Here is a 20,931-nt window from a genome sequence, read left to right as displayed (position 1 = left end):
TTCTGCTTGAAATGACTGATTTATGAAAGTCAAACTGTAATCGTATTGCATTGTATTACTTGGACAAGTTCTTAAGAAATATGAAAAAATACAATTAATAATAATAATAATAATAATAATAATAATAATAATAATAATAATAATAATAATAATAATAATGTTCCTTATGGAATGGTTCAATGACTAAAGAATGCCTATGCATGCTGGACTTTTTCCATGGTGAAAAAGTCAACCAACTAGCAGGGCATTGCAACTGCAAGTCTTTTCTCTTTATCAGCGGCACTGCATTTATTGATGAGCATTTGGCTGCATGTGCATGAGAGAATAGTCTGCTGTGTTACCCTTTTGGTTTCTACTGTGACTGGCTTCCACTACAAATCCCTTCTCTTGTTGTCAGTGAGTGGATCTGTCTAGTTTGAGGACACTATTTTACCTCATTTCTAATACAGAATATTTCCCATATGCCCACTCCCACAATAAATCATGACAGCATGTTCCAAGAAATTAGATGTTTTAACAGCGTCTCTCCAATGTGAATCTGTAATAATACATAATTAAATAGTTCATTTAGTAGTGTGTTTGTCTTTGGAGTGAAGAAACTGGTTTCTAAATGGCTGTTCTTTTATGTAATTAATATACAGAGCAGGAATCCATTTCTTTATAAGAGGTTCTCGCAGGTGGTTTGAGTTTTCATTTTCTAAGCAATACCTTTTCGATACTATTGTTAGCTGTACGTTATCTTCCCCTAACGAAGCAGGGGGTTGAGAGAGGAATGTGGAATGTAACTCCCTGTGAGTGGTTAATGATTTCAGATCATCAAAAGCGTCTAGTGTTTGGCTCCTCTGGTTTCACGTAAAAGAACTGAACAGCTAGAATTGGTGCTCAGGCAGGATGTAAAGAGCACCATATGGAAAAAATGTGTTGTGCCATAGGCCATGATATGCAAGGCCTCTGAAAGAAAATGCTTTTATGTTGTAACCAAATTATTTTCTGGATGAATGTGAAGCAGCATCTAAGAGTTTGTGTTATCAAAATAATTGAGTGTGAATGTTGAACATAAAGGCACATTGTACATTCTCCATTCCCTTTGCAGATTCCACTCTGCAAACCTCAGCATTGGTTTGATATTACAAAATAAAGTGCCACTTGCTACAAGCTTAGACCCTGTATCCTAGCTTCATGTGGAAGTGTGCTGCAGGCTGTAATCTCTCCAGTACCAGTGCTGTAGAGCATGTGACCCAGCACTCTGAATTACCAATCATATAACTCATGCTGTGTAAACCTTACAAAACATTTGAACTGTATTTTACTGAAAGCAGATTTTTTGTGTCCATCTTTCTTTCTTTCTTGTAATTAATTCCCTTTTACTGTCATATTTTTTAAAATATTTTTTGTGTAGCTTTATTAAAATGTACAAAACCCTGAAAACACACACACATAAAAATAACTAACCAAATAACAATATTAACAATATTACCAGAAATAATACTACTACTAATGGTAAGAATAATTATTTGAATGCTGCAGTTTATTTTGCTTGGTATTAATAGTATGTAACTGATATGCAGACATGCATATATTGAAGTTCAGTTACATAGAAAATGTAACTTTAATATAGCATATGAAAATAGATGTTTTTTATGTCTTAAATATTTGTTGCAGATTCATAAACATATTCAACAGAATATGAGAACAAAATTACAATGTCAGTCTGATGAGGGATGCTCACCAGCACCCCTACTGCATAAGCATTGACTATTTATTACCATTAAATGGCTAATTCCATATTAAATAAATATTTTTGCCACAGAAAATCAAGTATTACTCTTTAAATACCTCCAACGCTGTCTTCAGCAACCACACTCCCTTAAGAAGGTGTGCTCAACATAGCGATGCTTTGGGAAGCTGTAGCTCTTTGGAGCACAGAGAATTTATTCAGGTGAATCCCTCTTAATCTGACAGTAACTGCACCAGGTTTCATTCTTCACTTTCTTTTGCAGCAACAGCCATTTGAGAAACTCGCAATTGCCTTACTGGTTGCCTGTAGCCAATCTGGGGACCATTGTTTCTAATCATTCTGTTGTTCACACGTTAAAATCATTCTGCAAAGTAGAACTCAGTTTGTACAAATACAGCTCTGATGCAAAAGGGCAACATTTTATATTATTCTTGAAACAATGTTATTTTTTTTAATCAATAAGAAATAGGAATATTGTGGCCGACAGGAACCTAGAGGACTGGCAACCTGTTAGCGACCTGTATAGACCATGTTTAAATGCCCTACGGAATATCAATAAAACATCAGTCTCCAGTGATCATTTACAGTGTGATTCTACAGTGTGGCAGATGACTGATCGTAAAAAAAATAATTGAAGGCATGCACCTACCTGTTGCACTATGGTCGTTAGTTCCAGGCACAGTTGAACAATATGGTTTTTCAACACTGAATACTCTGTCACGCTTACAAAAGGAGATCTGGCAGAGAGAAAAAAATGGTTTTAGATGACCCCATCCATCGCTGTTTCAACAAGAGACACATTATGTACCATCCTTAGTGTCCCTAATGGACTAATTAATCTAAGTGGGCATGCTAAAATTATCAGTCATCCATCCTCTACAGTCAACTCTTTTTGAATAACTGTCTTAAACTGAACTGCACTGTAATGTCCCCATTTCTTTTCAATCCTCATCTCTACATTCTGTACTGCCTGCCAGTTCCTAAGACACACTGCTTACCAGCCCCACTGCTCTCAACAACAAGCCACATTGATTGAGCGATATTTCCAAAGCAATTCCTCCATTCTTAAATTAACTTTTTTTAGGAGTTAATTAAAGACAGGAGTAAACACTTTGAAAATATGGCCCAATGTATCCTAGTCCTTTACTTTAATTCATAGGTCACACAACAACCCAGCCCTGTGCTCTAACCACTAGGCCACACTGAATCCCTGTACCTCAGCTCTAACTACTAGGCCATGCTGTCTCCCAGCCAGCTACACTGCATAGCTGTAACCAAGAGGTCACACTGTTTCTAAGGCCTTAGCTTTCACCACAAGGCAACACTAGGGCCTCCAACTCCTGACCTCCAACCTCTAGGTCCCCGTGCCCTTGTCAGCCCCCTCCACCACTGCTGTGCTCTGGGCTTACCTGTCCAGCCAGGCCAGGAGGTTCTTGGCAGCACCGATGAGGTCGACCACGGAGGTCAAGAAGTCGTTGGGTAGCCGTCGAGAGGCCCTGCCGTCATAGTGCCCGCTCCTCCGCCGGCCAGCAATGAAGTTCTGTAGGTTCTTGGCCGAGGCATTGAGCTTGTGGGAGAGTGTTCGCAGGTTCTCTGTCTCAAGGCCATAATTCTAAAACAGCAAGATAGGGTACATGTTGAGACAAATGTATTTTTAAGTACATTTCTTATTTCTTTGAAACTAACTGCAGTTTGGCTTTGTATATTTTTAGCAACTTGCTAAGCCGTTTGAAAAGTATAACATGTTGCGAACTCAAGTGAATCTTCATTTCACCAGTTTTTACTCAATGAAAATGACTCACTACAGTGGAAAATCACGACATCTGAAAATCTAAAAAGTGAATATTTACTTTCACGTATCTAGTGCTATAGTATAATGCTGCTCAAGAGGCTGAGGAGAATAGGAGTGCATGCGTGTGCAAGTCTTATACAAGTCTTTCAGCTAATTATTTGCATAGCTGAAAACAATCCCAAATCACTGGAATGGTATTGGCTCCCTGGCTAATCTTGCAAGCAGTCAATGCAGGAGGTGTTTTGTTTAGTGCAAACAGAAGGGTCTCATCTTGCCTTTCCCTTCACAGGTCCTCAGTCTGATTCAAGCTCATGATCGAACGTCACTTCCATATGGTGGCTGTTTGGTGCCCTGCATGAAATGAGGTCTCAGCCCACATTCTGCTGGACAGCTGGCCACATCACGCAACCACCAGAGCTGCAATTAGCACTCATTTGCACCTTTGTGGGCAGTCTAGTCTCTACACTGTCACTCTTTCAGAAAGACTAAGGACTGGCTGCACCTGTGCTCTCCACATTGCTTTAAAACATTACTTTTTAGTTTCAAAAAAGCTGTTGTGTGACTTCAGCCTAAAAACAACAATATCTAAAGAGCAGTCCATGGCACAAAGCTTGTACAGCAACACCTTTAGAAATTACGTGGTTACGTTTTTCAGAAACGGAAGGATGCCTCATGCTGTAACCCAGTAACTAAGTAGTGACGTGTAGGTCCTCCCACTGACATTTAAGGTTACTTAGCAACAAACCAGGGGTGCTTCAGAGAAGGCTACTGTGCTTTTAAAAAACTCAAGCTGGGTGGACCTCGAGGCCAGTCCACCAGTCAGTGACACACTGTATGCCGGTTCAGAGAATAAGCCTCTTAAAATCCTCTGGTACTCTGCTAGGATCCCAATGGGTTATTGAAGCATCAAACCAAACACTGAGACCGAAGGAGCTAACCATAGTCTCTCTATTAACACCCCAGGGCTACAGAGTATTAATAACAAGGCCCTGTCCCTTCACACTGAGCAGACTGTCAGAACAGCCCTGCCTAAATGATTGCTTTCTCGCTCTGAATCAGACAGCACCTCCAGTCTCATCGGCGTGACATCGACTGATTCCTACTGACACCTGCCACGGTTATTCTCCCCCATGCCTCAGTGTTTCTATTTGTGTACGTTTCATCGTCGTTAGCTGACAGCTAATGTTTCAGCTCTGTTCCGCACCCTGTTGTTTTGTTAATTTGCTTTAGTGTGACCTGTTTATAGCACTTTAGGCCTTTCACAAATCAAGCATTTGCTAAGCCAATGAAATAACGTTCTCATATGTTCAACATTGCGGCAAGGCTGTTAAAGGAAACTTTACCTGATAAACTACATAACAAGAATGTTAAGACAGTAAGCAGCTCCTTAAAGACTGTATATAATAAGTATATTGTACATTTAAAGAAAGTTATAGGCAAATACAATATATATATATATATATATATATATATATATATATATATATATATATATATATATATATATATGGCTATATAGGAAATAAAAATTAAATAAACAGCAAATAACTCCATGTCAGCCATATATAGTATGCATAAATGCAAAGAAGTAATCTTGTTTTTTTTTTTTATGTGCATGGTGTTTACAGTATTTGTTGCATTGATTTCAGTCTTCACTTGCTCTTAAAAGCTTCAAAATGGTTGTTTTCCTCCCTTGTCAGAGACCCCAGTGGTACAATCAGATGGGAGATTTATAACCTAGCTTAATGGGGCATGATATGCAACAGAAAGTAAGAGTCGCACAAAGCTGGGAGCAACAAGTGTCTGTTGCTTTATCGTCTGTCAGCACAGTTAGCAGGGAGCACACCATTTACAAAGCCTCCAACTCTTCAAACAGGCAGTCCATATAATATTGTAAAGTGTCACCAAAAACACAATTCTGTAATTATTGTGATACTGACTTTCATTCTAATATGAATATTGTGTATATGCCCTATTGTATAAATGAGAAGTTGTATATTCCTCTTAAACTAACAGTCACACCTGAATTTTCAGTATTTGGGTATACGGACTTCACGCTGACGTCTTATACACTTTCTGTTTACAGAGATGAAATGAGGGAACTGCCTTTAGTCACAACCACCAGCCTTTACTAGAGGTTACCATGGAAACAGAAGCAGCCTTAACCCTCCATATAATTTTGAAGTGTGATCAGAAAATATCTATGAATTCTGATGTTTTTAACTGATGGATTAGCAATGCCCTGCTTCAAGGTACAGTGCACTTTAATGGTCAAATAGGTTTATCTATGGTCTTCCCTGCTGTGTCTGTAGTCTATGTCAATGTAAATTCTGCACAGGGTCTGCCCATGGTGACAGTTATTTAGAAATCCACACATGATTAAAGATAACACTATAACACAAGGTTTGCCAGTGGTGGTCAATCGTGGTAAAGAAACATGGACTTTCCATGGGATGACCATGGTTACAGACCCTTCTACCAAATGGGTGGATGTGCCTGGGTTGGGGCCCTGCACGGGTATATATTTTTATTTCTATTTGGTTTCTTGTCCTTACGTGTTTATTTGTTTTCATCGTGTGAATTAAAGAGTCAGAGGCTCCACCTGGAACATGCTTCCTGCTGTGTTTGATTGTGAGGAAAATCAATTGGTGATTGGCCAGCTGCAGATCCCTAACCAGCAGGCGGGTGTGTCCCGGTGGAGGGTGTCACAATAAAAGGGAACCACTGACGCACATCAATGCAACAAGCCAAGGATGACTGGCCACACTACCCCAGACAACAAACATGCCTGTTGTAAAGAAACTAAAAACCTTCGACCACCCTAACTGGAACTGGGATCAGGTTTGTATTATTATCCGCATAACCCACACCCCTTATCACAGCGGATAGTAGGGCTCCAGACACACAACACCCCACAATATCCTGCTTTACACACATTTATGCACAGATATAATAAGGTGTACCTCTGCAGCTTCCCAACACTTCGGTATGTGGAGCACACCAGCTGAAGACAATGTTGGAGGTATTTAAAGAGAAAATATGCATGGCTTAATTAAGAATTTAATTTAAATGCAATTGATCAATTTTCTGAAATTTGGTTATATGTTAATTATATATGCAATAAGAGCTGCATGTTTGAATCCGCCATTTGATGGCCATCGCAATTTGTGCTTGTATTCCATATGCATAGTGAGTTTTTTTTAAACTTGTACAGTAGTTTCCTGCTCCAATATTTTTATAAATAAAAAGGCAGCTGGCCATGAAGTACTGCATATTGCATATCTTTAGCTGTTTATTAACATGCAACTGTTCTTCAATAATTGGGTAAATACCACACAAAATGCAGCACTATTGATTCTTATATTGTCCTGTACAGAGTGGAGTATACAGTACGTTAGGTACTCGTTGGTGAGCTTGAAATAGGGGGAGCATGTGCAGACCAAGTGCATCATTATAACTGCTTAATCAGGGGATCAAAACTCAAGGAGCTCCATCGTTCTGTGTCCCTGTAAAGTGCTTCCCCCGTCTCCGTGTGTGTTAATCCAGGCAATGTGCAGTGCAAAGATAGAGTCCCAGCTGCACAGTTCATTCTAGGAGGCTTTAATCTGCCGCCAAGAGCTGGGAAACCAAATTGCAGAATTCCAAATCAATTATCATTCCATCTGGGGGGAGCAAAAGAACAATAGCATGCAACGAGGTTGTCTAATTGTCCTTTGAAAAAAAAAAGTACCACTGTCATCTTGCATTCATCAATGGACTTGTTGGATAATTTGTTCATTAAAATCTTTAACTCAGACAGTGATACCAAGATTTTTAATGAACAGGAGTCAATCCCCAGTGTCATCAGAGATGTAGATTTGTGTTTATATTTAAAGAACACTTTTGTTTTGGGTATTGAAAAGTGTACTGATTGTTTATTTGATTGTAATAAGCAGGGTTTAAAATGATGGGTAAGGCAGGTTACAGAAAACCAACATATTTCAAAAATAAATGTTTTTTGGTCGCTACTGTATAAAGTACATTCTTGGTCATAAATAATAATAAAAAAAAAAAACATTTGCTCCAGTAACAGCTGCTATGATGAGTGGTTTCCCAGGCTTCCACAGACTGGCTTAAGAAGGTGTCAGTGAAGGATTGTATAAATCTCATAGGAGTGGCTGTCTGTGTAGGGTTTTGGGATGTGTTCGCTTGGGCTGGACCCCGGATTGTTCAGGTCACAACAGAAGCGCTGAGAGAGATCTTCATTGTCTCTGGCTCCTACTCTGTGTTCAGCTAGAGTTCAGTGCAGACTCTCTCGTCTGGCTCTGCTGACAAGGGCTGCTGTTTGCAACACAGCAATTAGTCATGTCAGCGCCTCTGCTGGAATGACGTCATGCTCTCACATGATCCCGCTCTGAAACGCTCCATGCACAGCCATAAAAGATTTGTTAATGGCCATCATGAAACACAGAAGCAATCGAAATTACATTCTGGGCCTGAAGACGAACGTGCAAGAGAAGCAATCCACTTCAAGGGGGTCTTTAGTGTGGGGTTTTTAAATTATGAATTTGACCACATTATGTTTTCTCACAATTCAATATTATGTTTATAAACCTTTTGCAGATTTTGTTACTGCAGTTCACAATATACTATAGCAATGTTTATATAAAATTCACATTCTATTGTGCATATATAAAGGTATTAAGGCGACCTGAAGGGTGACTATAGATAGATAGATAGATAGATAGATAGATAGATAGATAGATAGATAGATAGATAGTGACAGAAAAGTGGGAGGATGTGTGCAGAGTGTGTTTGGGTATCTGGTGATGGAAATGGTGTTTAATTTTTTAATTGGGTGATTGTGGTGTGATTGGAAAAGTGTGAAATGTGGCCAGGTGGTAATGGAATGATTGATTGTCCATTACCCCGGGTCACACCCTATAAAAATAGACAATATTTGGAAGTGGACAGTCTGGAAGAGTAAATAAGGGTAAGTACACGGATAGCTGTGCTTGGCTGCTATTTGGTTTTGTTTTGAAGAGTTTTTAGTGTTTTGTTTTTGTTTTAAAAGTGATTAAAAGTGTGCAAAAGCGCTAAAATTGCAGTAGTGTCTCTGTGTTTGCTATTTCTGCTGCTGACCAGCCTTGACCACCAGTGTAAGTCACACAATTGGTTATAATATATTATATATATATATATATATATATATATATATATATATATATATATATATATATATATATATATATGTTGTACTTGGAACTATGATATGATATTTATACTTCAACTAATATGAACATGGTGGTTTTTGCCACCAACTGCAGTTCAAGCTAGTAGTAAATCAGATCCCTATAGGGAGTGTGTTACTATGTGTGCAAGCATCACACACATAAAAACATCAGAAAAGCTATATTATACCATAGCCTGCCAAGTTCCCACTGCTAAATAGCTTTTGAGTGTGATTCTTGATATCGACAGACAAGAATATTAAGAAATGATAAGGACTAAAACCTAGATCCAACCCGAATCTCCCTACAAGAGGAATGGCTGTCCTTGTACACTGGTAGACAAAATGAGAAAAAGAAGAAAACAAACTAGAGGAAGCCAATCTGTTCCACACCTGAAGTATCACTGCCACAAGCACTGAGGTCACCTTTATAATTAAGCCCCTGTAACAGAATCGACCCGTCTCCTGCCATCTCGCTGGCACTCACATGCATCAGCTGGCATTGAGCTGAGTGCCCGGAGATAAATCCTTCAGCAGTGCCACTACCATTTAACCCATTGCTGATCACAAGAAGCACGGAGGATAGGTACAGACAAGGCAGTTCAATTCAAATGTCTTCCTTATAAATTGCTGCCTCACACATTACGTGCAGCGAGAGAATGCAGCAAATTCAGGCCGTTCATCTGCAAAGTGTAGTTTAACTAATTGATTTTGAAATGTGTTTTTAATGGAACAAAATGGAAACATTACATGTCTGCTTTGAGCTGAATACAGCAGAATCTAGTGTTATAGTCAAGTTAGTCTATATGTTTTGAAAATAATGTGTCCGACTATTAGTGGCACACAATCAGGTTTCTAAAAATGATAGACACCAATAGGGCAATGTAAGTTTAACCTTCCTGTCTAGTCCCCAGTACTGAGAGTTGACAGTACAACTGTACACAGGAATCAACCAACCCTTCTTGAGAGCTTTTGAAATCTCTTTAGCCACCTGCTGGGCAACAGATACATTACAGTTGCATTCCACATTAGTTCTACCCACCAAGTGCACAGTAAAAGTGCTATGCTAAACAATATCATACATCACACAGAAAAACCAATGAGCTTCTTCCTTGATGAAGGGCCTGATTCAGGGAATGACAGATGTGAACAGACAGCTCAGGGAATGGTTTCCAATCTGTAAATTGTATTTAATGATTAGGCCATGCTAATTCCCAGTCTTCTGGCCCTAACTACAATGCCACATGCCTCTTAGTACCTCAGCTCTTACCACTAGGCCACACCACCTCCTAGTATCTCTAAAGTTTTAAATAGCTTCATAGCCATAAACTTAGTCCAGTTCCTGAATTATAGCCACTAAGTCCTTAACCCTAAACACCAGTCTTGCTGCCTTAAAACAGACAATGCTGGGTTGGATTTGGAATTCTATAGTACAGGCTGCAGCTACTGTTGCTCATCTGAAACTCACTGCGCTGCCCAGCTCCCCAAGTTTCAGCCCAGAGTGTTTAATTAGTATCTGAGAGGTCGTCTTCAGAAGACCACAGAAAAACACACAACTACTTCATCCTTAACAGCCCCTTAATGGAAAAACCACTTCAGGCCTCCATTCTCAACCAGATGGCCACAATTCTGTGTCTAGTCTGACAATCAATTACTCAAGCTGCCATTCATCACAGCCTGGGTGAAACCTCACAAAAGACTCCTCTCCGCTCCATTCCATGCCGACCAATCAATAATCCCTCTGCAGAGCGCTGTCAATTCTTTTGGACTTTGTTCCCTCGCACACTGTCACTTTCAGCCCCTTGTTCGTTGCTGTTTTTTTTTTAAACACAATTACAAACCAGGGAGGAAGCCATTACTTTGACAATATTTAAACAGTCCTAAGAAAACTGACACCAAAGGATTTCTGTGCAGTTTCATACTAAGGTTATAGCTCTGAAGACAGGAAATCTCAACCAAGATACCCAGATGTATAGGATGCAGACTCATCATGAGAAACAACTATTAAATAAAATAGGGCCATCATCATACAGCAGTGCTATGGAACCAGGTGATATTTGCATAGTATATAAGACCTTGGCCAGTTAGCTAGTGGGAAAGTGACTGCTAAATGGGATGAAGCAGAGATTTATCAGGGGGTTTATAGGGAGTTTATAGGGGGTGTAATAGTGGACGTTTGGCTTGTTGTTTGCTTCTGTATCTCAGTCTGCATCTGGAAAATCAATGGTCACTGTTATTGTCATGCATCTTTAAGAACAGTGGCAAAGGTCCCAGAAGGCTACTGATTGCTCCCCATGTGGTTGGAAGCTGCTGGCTGCAGAGAATGGTGACGTCGGTTTGATAATCAATAAACGCAATGTCCCAAACACTGAGTACAGGTATTGGTAGTGAGCATAGATTTGTGGGGATACAGGGGATAGATTTTTGTATCACTTTTTTAGAAGCATCCACTTCTTAATAAAGTGTCATTTCCAGGGCAGCTACATAGCTCCACCCACAGCAGCATTAACGTTTTAGAAAATCTACTTTAAGAATGACAATTGTTGTAAACAATATGACAACCCCCATAAGAAGGTTCAAGCAAATGGCTTTTGGTGATTCCATTTTCCAAAGGTCCAAGACATTACGTGCATAATTGATCCCAGTGCCCCCACCAGCTATTCCCTGCTCCTGCCAAGCACTCTACTTGGCTACAGTGCGTTCTGTTCATGGGCACTGGCTCCACATTGATCAAACCCAGGAAGGTTGATTCTAAAGCCAGTGAGGTTAATTGGTATTTGCAAGGAATGCATTTCAGTATTAAGCTGGTGAAAAAATGGATTGCTGTGCTGCATCAAGACAGTCGGTGAGAAAAAGAGAAAGAGACAGAGAGAGAGAGAGAAGACAGAGAGAGAGAGGGAGAGAGAGAGAGACTAACCCAGCATCCCCCTCCCTCCCTAACTTAATTTACACTTCGAAAGCACCTTTTATAAAAGGGCTCCTAACTGCACGAAATGTGATATGCTTTTCTCAGCCTTGTTTGTTATTGCTGTTGTGGTGTAAAGCAACAGAGGATTGTGCTGCTCCAGTTGCATTAGCAGGCTGAGAGACACCGAAGGAGACAGGAAGTGCTTTTGAAGCTGACCGGGAGGGAACTGAAGACAGGAGACAGCAGATGTGTGAGAAAGGTTCATCAAATCAACACCTGCACAGAACAGCGATCTAGCTGAAAAGCTGATCACCAGAAATGTCCTTATTATTAATGTGTACCACTCTCTGTATTTCATCTATTCCACTGGTCATTAATAGAAGCAGTCTGACCTTGTTGACCCACAGAATGGTTCTGTATGGTCTACTCCGAAATATGAATACCGTACTTTAAGGTTTATTAAGTGTTAATTATAAATAGTTTCAATATTTAATCCAAAGAAATACTGTAACTTAGTTACTTATTATTTTTCACTTTCAAAATATAATCTATATGGGTAACAAATAAATACAGCTACGTTTTAAATCTGCCTTAACTACAAAACAAAATTTACAGACCTGTATCAGAAGAGATTACCAGGCTGTGCTGCCCGTGTCACAGCCTAATGCCACCCCTGGCTAACTTTCACCCCTGTGAATTTGAGCCTAGGCTAATCCTCCCCCCAAGGTGATAAAGATTCACAAAGATAAAGTTCACAGGGATGAGAATTAGCCCAGGCTCAAATTGACAGGTGTTTCACAGCTCTTACATCATACACAGCCTGCATGCTAGTATGAATTAAATGTGGCCTTAAAACTGAACATATCTGCAAGTTGCTTATTAGCACAGATTATTGGCATCCATTAATTATTATTATTATTATTATTATTATTATTATTATTATTATTATTATTATTATTATTAGTAGTAGTAGTAGTAGTAGTGTTAATGTCCAGTCTTTAATCTATCACTTGAACTGATTTAAAAGCCATTTGAAATCCCTTCTGTTTGTATTCCTTTAGCAAAATATAACAAAACAAAACTGATGTAAAATGGTACACTGTCAACACCCAGAACGTGGCCTAGCAGAAACCGGTCTCTCCAAATTGCTTGGAATTCACCTAATGAGCAGTTAAAAGACTTTTAATAAGTAAACAAACATCACTGTGACTATCTATTAGCAAACGGTGCATAGAAAAAAAAAACATGCAGATGGTTAGTAACCAGTATCCTCCTATTTGTAAAAGCCAACAGTGATTTTTCAGATGGAATCGTCAGCAGGCCCTATTTGACAGGATGAGTTCTGCAGCCCAGTTTGCAGGAGCAGATGGAAATGCAGCATATGAAACCCTGTCAGTCTGAGTGAACACACAGAGACAGTGACATGATTGTTAGCACACAGCTGGCAGCGTTCCCCCTCTGTGATGCTGCAAGGCTGCTCGGATGGGTCCAGGGGGTGGTACAAGCACCCATTAAACCAGTGAAACCCCCAACAGCAAGATGCAATGCCAATAAGGTCTACATTGAACATGTCAGCTCTATATACGTGTCCTGTAAAATTCAATTGCTAGAGTTCTCTTGCTGCCTGTACTAGATATGCTGGCCCATGTACTACATTTGTTGCATCATGGATTTCCTCTTTTCAGTAAGTAAGTAAGTTAGTAGACTCATGTAAAAACTTGATAACAATATATATTTTTTTGAAAGCCTGAAATTACAGATCAAACTGGGGTATGTGTCTGTTCAAAACAATGTATCCTAACAGCCATAGACAACATCACTCCAAAGAGAACGACGCGCAAAAAAAAAAAAGCATTACCCTAAACAAGATTAGTTTTACCTCAATGTTTAGATCCACCATTTAGTGCCTTATGGGGTTAGATTTAGCTGAGTTTAATTAAATGGAGACGCTGATTGTCTAAGTTGTTTGTTACCAGTTTTATAACAGTTTTTTTTTCAATGTTACACACCTCTTTGTACTTACTAAACGTAAATCTAAACAAAATTACTGACTTTATTGTCTGAATCCTCTCAATGGCATCTTTTCTCTTGCTCCAGCATAGGGCTCTATGACATTGGCATGCAGACCCAGGTACGTGTGCCCCTGTGTATTCAGCAGTGCGTGTGTGTGTGTGTGCAGGAGACTGACCAGTGCACAGAGCAGATCCACAGCCTCCAGAATGAGCTCCTGGTGTCCGATACGGGTGACCCCCAGCTCCTCCAGCTCCTGGTGGGTGATGTGAAGGAGCTGCTCCCCATTGATCTTCTCCCGCTCGAAATTCTTAATGTACTGTTGAAGGCAGTCGTCAAGTCCTGCAGAGGAAACCAAAAAAAAAAAAAACACATTAAAATCCTGTTTACAATGGTGTCCCATCATCACAGAAGGCATTTTCTATATACAGTCATTGATTTGTTGAATAATGCTCTGTATAAATAAAACAGCTCTAGACTGTGATAAAATATACAATATTATTCATCTCTCCAAGGTCCTGAAATTTGACGTCAATCTCTAGTCTACTAAATTAAATGTTCAACTACTTTAATTTATTACATGTTGTCATGAGTCCGGGCAGTTAGGATTCTCCAGACAAGCTCAAAGCCAGGTAAAGGCAGATTTGGAGAACAATTTTAATAATGCAATGTGGGCGTAACAGAACCCAATACCGCTCAGAATTATTGCAAACACCATAAAGTAATAACATTTATATCTGAAGACACATTCAAACAGCAACACAGCTCCTCATTTTTTGAAACCCCAGAAAAACACACTGCATTTTCAGTGCTGTAATAATAACAATAAATATAAATAATAATAATAATAATAATAATAATAATAATAATAATAATAATAATAATATCTTTATTTTTATATATAGCACCTTTCATAGTGGACCACCATCATAAAGGGCTTTACAAGATACAAGACTGGGGTGTGTAAATTATGCATCACCTGCAGAGTCACTTACAAGAATGGCTCACCAGAAAGACGGAGCACAAGGAGGTTATTGCTTTGACTAGGTAATATGTGTGTGTGCATGTGCGTGTGTGTGCGTGTCTGTGTGTGTGCATGTGCGTGTGTGTGTGTGCGTGTGTGTCTGTGTGTGTGCGTGCATGTGTCTGTGTGCGTGCGTGAGTGAGTGTGTGTATGTGGTAATGTGCGTGAGTGTGTGTGTCTATGTGTGTGTCTGTGTGTGTGCATGCATGCGTGTGAGTGTGTATGTCTGTCTGTGTGTGTATGAGTGTGTGTACGCATGTGTGTGTGTGTGTGTGTGTGTGTGTGTGTGTGTGTGTGTGTGTGTGTGTCTGTGTGTATGTGCGTGTGTGTGTGTGTGTGTGTGTGTGCGTGTGCGTGTGTGTCTGTGTGAAAGCAGACTAGACAATGTGAGAAGGAATTGCCAGCCTTGTGGTAGACCCGTCTCCCTGAGAGCCTGGCTCTCTATTGCTACCCAGGAGTTTATCCAACAGAACAACCCTGAGGCATCACTCCTGCATACTTTCAGCTATCAACTAGTGCAGCATAACAAGATTACTTTACCCAGTGAGTAATCAGCACTGGACCACTGCACCTATTAACAGTTCAGCAGAAACAACGTTTTAGCTTATTTTATTCTTGTTTTTATTCTTGAGTTGAAAAATACAGTAAGTCAATATATACAGCAACCATGTGGTTAGGCTGCAGTTACAATAACTCTAATTTATCTGGTCACTATACATAGAATATCTTCAATACAGCTAATCGCGACTCCACAGGAGTACAGTGAAGCTACTCATGAGTGAGTAACTGGCCACTCTGACCTTGAGTGACTGAAAATCAGCTTGCATTACACAGCACCTTTATATATATATATATAATTTAAAGTTTAATAAAAATAATTAAACAATGTAGCTTATTTTAATGTGACATAATTTATACCTGATACCAGACTATATGATAAAGCCATCTCAGACGGCACAGACTACCTGGCACAAAGACATTTCAGATGGCTGGAGCACATCAATATCAGGGTCTACAATGTATTAAAAGATACTGCAACTGCAGTAGTTGAACTTAAACAGCAGGTACAATTCTGCAGTCTTCTTGGTCTACATGTTGTCCAATTGTGTGTGTGTCTTGATAATGGCGCATTTGTGAAGTATTTTAGATTACTATTAATAACACTCTTATGATTGCATTGTTAAAGTTATGACTACTCCCAGTGAAGCATCTTTTACTGTAGCTAAACAGAAATAGATTTTCATCTAGGTGCCCTTGACCATTTTTTTAAAGGCTCTTGGAACTCTGGTATTAACAATCAGCACCTTGGACAGTTCCACTTTGTATATTCTACAAAGAAAAAACAATTATTCTTAATGATCTAATTATCTAACAGCAGATCAAAGTCCAGAAAGGGTTAGTTCCCTTTTCTAGTGCCAGAATTACTTTTCATTGGTGTTGTATATATGTAATAGTAATTTAGGACTCATCGAGTGTTAAGATACACTTCGGCTGAATAGCGCCACAGAACACAGTAATAATATGTGCTGTATTTTTTTTGTTTGAATCCAGAGGTGCTACAATTTAAGAATAGGAGGTCAAGTGACTGGCTCTCATTGTCTCGGTAAGTCCATTTTCAAATGCAGATTCAAACCCAGGAGTTATTTAATCCTCAGTTTCAAACCCAAACCCCATGCCTGAATACTATAGACCACAGTGCCTCAGTGGTGGCTATGAGCAAATTGTGAAATATATTAGAGTGCAAACCTAGCTCTGTTTCCACACAGCTGAGGGACTCACAGTAATGGGGAATGTCTGCTGGAATGAATCAGCCGACTGGAACCCCCTTACTGGAGGCAGATTGAAGTGGAGACGTGCTTAAAATCCCAACTACCCACCCGCGGGACAGCTCGGCACAGTGGTTTCAAGGACTGGCACGTCAATCTCCCAGCCTCCTCTCTAATTGGGACCATCGTGCATGGGGGGCATTATTCTAGCTGAGGTTGGCTGGGGGTGGGGGCTGCTGGGGTTTCCCTTGAAAATATTTCAGACAGTGAGTCAGAACTATGAGTCATAGAAGCTATTTATATATTTTCACATCAGTGTTGTTCAGCTTTATAACATAATGGAGTTCTTAATGCTGTTTTCATATTGGCTGCATTGTTAGCATTATTAAGTCAATGTAAAAGTGTTATATAAATGCCAATATTAAATTTAATAAGCAATCAGTTAATCAATCAGGGCTCCACATGAGGGGTGTTTCCCAAGCACCTCTTTATACTTATGATTTGTATTTATTTTTCTAGATTCTTCCACTGGTGTTCTGTGCTGTGGGGTCAAGTAGGGTCCTGTTACAAAAGAAGTGATTGTGGAGAGGAAAGCAGCGCTTAGAAAACAACAGCAGAACAACAACTGGGGAGGTTCAAGTACTACATCATTAAGTATGGGTATTTTTAGATTGTCCAGACCCTCGTCATCAACCATCATCACAAGCCCCACCCCCCATGCTATTGCTATACTATTCCTAACTCCAGTCAAACAAAACTCCACACAAGGAGAAAGTCAACAACAAACTAAATATTTGGGCACTTTTAGTTTGCTTTAAAAAAAAAAAAAAAGTTTAATATCTAAAAGATTACAAAGACTTTCCCTGTGTCCTCACAAGGTAGGTTTTGTCAGACTTTCCTTCCTTGTGGAGACCTTTTTGACCCAGCAAGCACTATAAACCTACACACACACGCACGCATGCACGCACACATATATAAAGAGATTACATCATAATAAAATGTCTCCAGATAGTATTGTTATAGAGATCAGGTTAGAAAAGGTTTTTTTAAAGCTTTTCAAAACTACTGTTTATATTTTTTTCTCTAGCAGCTTAGCTAAATTTTGCCTCCCATATTCAATTTCAAGGCTGTCCTTCTTACAAAATAATTAAACATTTGTTTGATTAAAGTGAGTATGAGTGAGTGTGAAATTGATTATCTGGTTACACTGACTGCACATGATTGGTCACCAGTGGACAAGCTTTATTAACAATGCTGCTTCCAAGAATAATTAGAAATAGAAAAATATAAAGCTCATTCCTCATTTAAAATTCAATAAAACTATACATAGGATCTAAGCAGGTCCCTTTTATCATGATTAACACTGGTCTTTTAGCAACCATAAAAATAGAACAAGACTAGATGAGGTGTGCTTGTGTTTGGGTTTGACTGTGTGCTTCAAACCCTGTCCTAGGGAGCAAGTAGATTAAGCTGTTTTATTTTACACAGTAGTGTCTTAAATGGAATACAAAACTTAACTGGGAGACAATCCCACAGAAAAAATGTAATGCTCGTCCATGTGTCTCTCACTTCTCTGAGAAACACTCAAACAAAAGAAAAAAACAAACAAGACACATTTCAAACGAGACATATTTCAGGACATTAAAATGACAACCCAGCCTTATCAAAAGAAAACAAAAACTTGAACACGCCTCACTACATTCTAACTGCTGTTGGGAGGTCAGTTACAGTGCAATGTGGTTAAACGGCCAGTAACCTTTTATTTGAATTCACAGCATTTCTCTGCAGTTTGAAAGAGAAAAAAATGATGAAGATAAGGTATCTCCTGTCCTGAATGTGCGCAGCTTAAACCAGCCAACACATCCTATATTCAATCTGCCATGGAGCTCTCGGTGATAGAGCTTCCAGATAGGAAAGCAGAATTACTGGGAGCCAGTGGCATGATTGGTAAACAGAAAATTTAAACCAACGCAGGCTGTGATTTAGGTCTCAGACCCCGAAGTATAATGGAGTTTCAATGCAGTAATAGGAACATCTAGTCACTGAAAATCCATTACCAGATTTAGCAACAGCGGTGCTATTGAAATGCAGTGGAGCACGACTGGCACATACCCAAGTGGCCGTATTTGAGAACAGCCCAAAGGAAATCACAAACACTGACAGAAGAAGACAGGTACCCTAGTCCTCTTCCTAGCAGGAATTACATACTATCACAGACAGGAGACATTTTCCTTCCCAGCTGTGATGTGTGCCAGCACTAGGAGGCCTCATACACTTATCAATTCTCAATGCCGTTCCTTGTGTTCACTTGCCAAGGTGCGAAGGGCTTCAAGCAGAGATGTAGAGCAGCAAAACTAACCTCTCTGCCATTCTGAAAAGGCTTGTTAGCAAAGTCAAGTTAATAGCAGACCTCAGACTCTGTGTCTTTGGTCCTGTCACCGAGCAGCACTTCATCAACTCAATTCATGTTGCAAAGCCCTTCAGTGAAATGAAGATCATTTCTGAGGGTTCTACACGGAGGCTGCTATTGTGTTGTCATTCACAGGATTTAAGCCGATGCGGGAAGTGTAACTGAGACAGCTGGGAGGTGTTTCAGCTCAGCCATTGATACTGTGAACCCTGCCCTTAGAGGTGGGGGTCCCCTTTGTGAGAACAGTGAGCTCAAAATGCAGTTAGAACGCAGTTGCATTAAGAAGTCGTTTTAGTTCTTTAATGTTGGCTGTATCATTTACTTTCTTCAGTTTAACATGTTGCCTTTCTAAATGGCAAAGCAAGCTATCGCTATGTCATTTTCTCACTGAAAGAAGGTCTTCTTATCAGGAATGTAGTGTAGTCAGCAGAGCAGTTATTAAGCTCATGAACAAACTCTTGCATGTACCATTTTTATTGTATTTTGGGACGTCAATCACTGCTGGGGGAAATTAAAATGGCAGCATTAAGATCTTGAAACAGGTACGTTATTACATGCTGTACAGCCCCACCCTCCCCCGCGAGCTTTTAGAGTGTTATTAAATAAATAGATCACATACACCCTATGTGCATATTAAAATGGGCGTAGCACACACAGATTGACAGGTTTCTGTATTCATCCCCCGATTCTCAATAACAATTGGATAAGAGGTTCTCCAGATCAGTGCTTCTCAAACATTTATAATTGGAACTCTCTAGAGCCTACTAACGTAGCCCCTCATTAATACATCACAGGAAAGCATTATTCTGAATACATTTTGCAGGACTCCTCAGGGAGTCGCTACCCCCAGTGAGAGACCCTGGCTCTAGATATAAGAGCAATGTAAGAAATCTTGTACGCACATATGTATCTCACAACTGACATTCATTTCCTTGTAGTCCCAGATTCTATAAGGATTGCTAAAGAATGACCTTAGCAAGTTTCATCTTAATTGGTATGTGAAACTTTAAAGTGTGATCTACTATAGCCTCATTGCTAAGGATATGCTTCCCCACAGGTGGTAATAAACCCCAGTGTAGGGCTAGTAGTTAGGAATCAGACCCAGCCAGCCAGTGTGTCAAAGCCTTTCAGCTGAAACTGGCAGAACACCTTGCAGCAGCCACTTATGACATATTGCCTTTGGCCCTCCAAACCGCTGAAATTATTTAAACAAAAATGAGACCAGCAATGCTAACACAGTGGATCTGGAGCGCCTGATACCATTATACAGCAATTAAGTACCTGACCATTGTGATCCTGTTGTCACAGTGGTGCCATTCTACCAATGGCTCATGCCATTGTAATTGCCTTGTGCTTCCATTGCCTCTTAACTCACAGCCATGGCATTGTAGATCTTCGACTGCATAAAATGCAATTAGGCAAGCTCTACTCAAAACAAATCTAAGAAGTCTCATTTGGGCTTCCCATGCTGGTTCTGTCTGAAGGCTGCTTCCACACAGTTTGTGTATTGCTGTCACTATCTAAACACTACCCCCGGTACGATGAGTATGAAAGTTGGGGCTAAAGCACTCCCCATACAGTATAAAGGGCTGCATTTGATTCTAATAGTGTAATCTGGCTATTGTTGTCATCGAGAAGCAATACACAACATAGGCAGCGTGCCCATGTTGTCAGCAAAGCCCCCACCTCTCCCACATGCCCCTCGTGACTCCTCCTCTTGTTCCACTGCCAGATGCATTATTGACTCATCAGCAAATCAATGAACGCAGTTAGCACAGTAGCAGAGTGTGGGACTGTTGCCACCGGATGAAGAATGAGAAGCTGGAGCCCTGGCCTGCAGCAGCTCTAATAATAAGTCATCCAGATGACCTGCCACCCTTCCCAGCATGCCACAGGAGCCCAGCATACCCCATCACGCTCGCTCCACCCCCCTGCAGTGTTCTGGGGTTGTTTGTTTGTTTGTTTGTTTGTTTGTATTAAACAGAAATGTCCAATCTACCTTCTTTGATTACTGTTTATTTGGACACACGTTTGACACCTCTGAGTAGAACTAATTAGCATACAAAGGAAATGT

At 40.0% G+C, this 20,931-nt stretch overlaps 1 protein-coding gene across 2 annotated transcripts in view; it reads right to left on the bottom strand.

Annotated features, from left to right (window-relative positions):
- LOC121318779 (connector enhancer of kinase suppressor of ras 2-like) overlaps positions 1 to 20,931 on the bottom strand; it is a 102,434-nt gene that overhangs the window by 63,612 nt on the left and 17,891 nt on the right. For both annotated transcript variants that reach the window (XM_041255821.1, XM_041255822.1), the window contains exons 2-4: positions 13,836 to 13,999; positions 3,148 to 3,350; positions 2,388 to 2,475 (exon numbers count right to left, since the gene is read on the bottom strand). In XM_041255821.1, coding sequence (XP_041111755.1) covers positions 2,388 to 2,475; positions 3,148 to 3,350; positions 13,836 to 13,999 — 455 coding nt within the window. The remainder of the gene's footprint in view (positions 1 to 2,387; positions 2,476 to 3,147; positions 3,351 to 13,835; positions 14,000 to 20,931) is intronic.

This window comes from Polyodon spathula, chromosome 7 (assembly GCF_017654505.1).
Source record: "Polyodon spathula isolate WHYD16114869_AA chromosome 7, ASM1765450v1, whole genome shotgun sequence".
In the NCBI taxonomy this organism is placed as follows: Eukaryota; Metazoa; Chordata; class Actinopteri; order Acipenseriformes; family Polyodontidae; genus Polyodon; species Polyodon spathula.
This window is presented reverse-complemented; position numbering and strand designations above follow the sequence as displayed.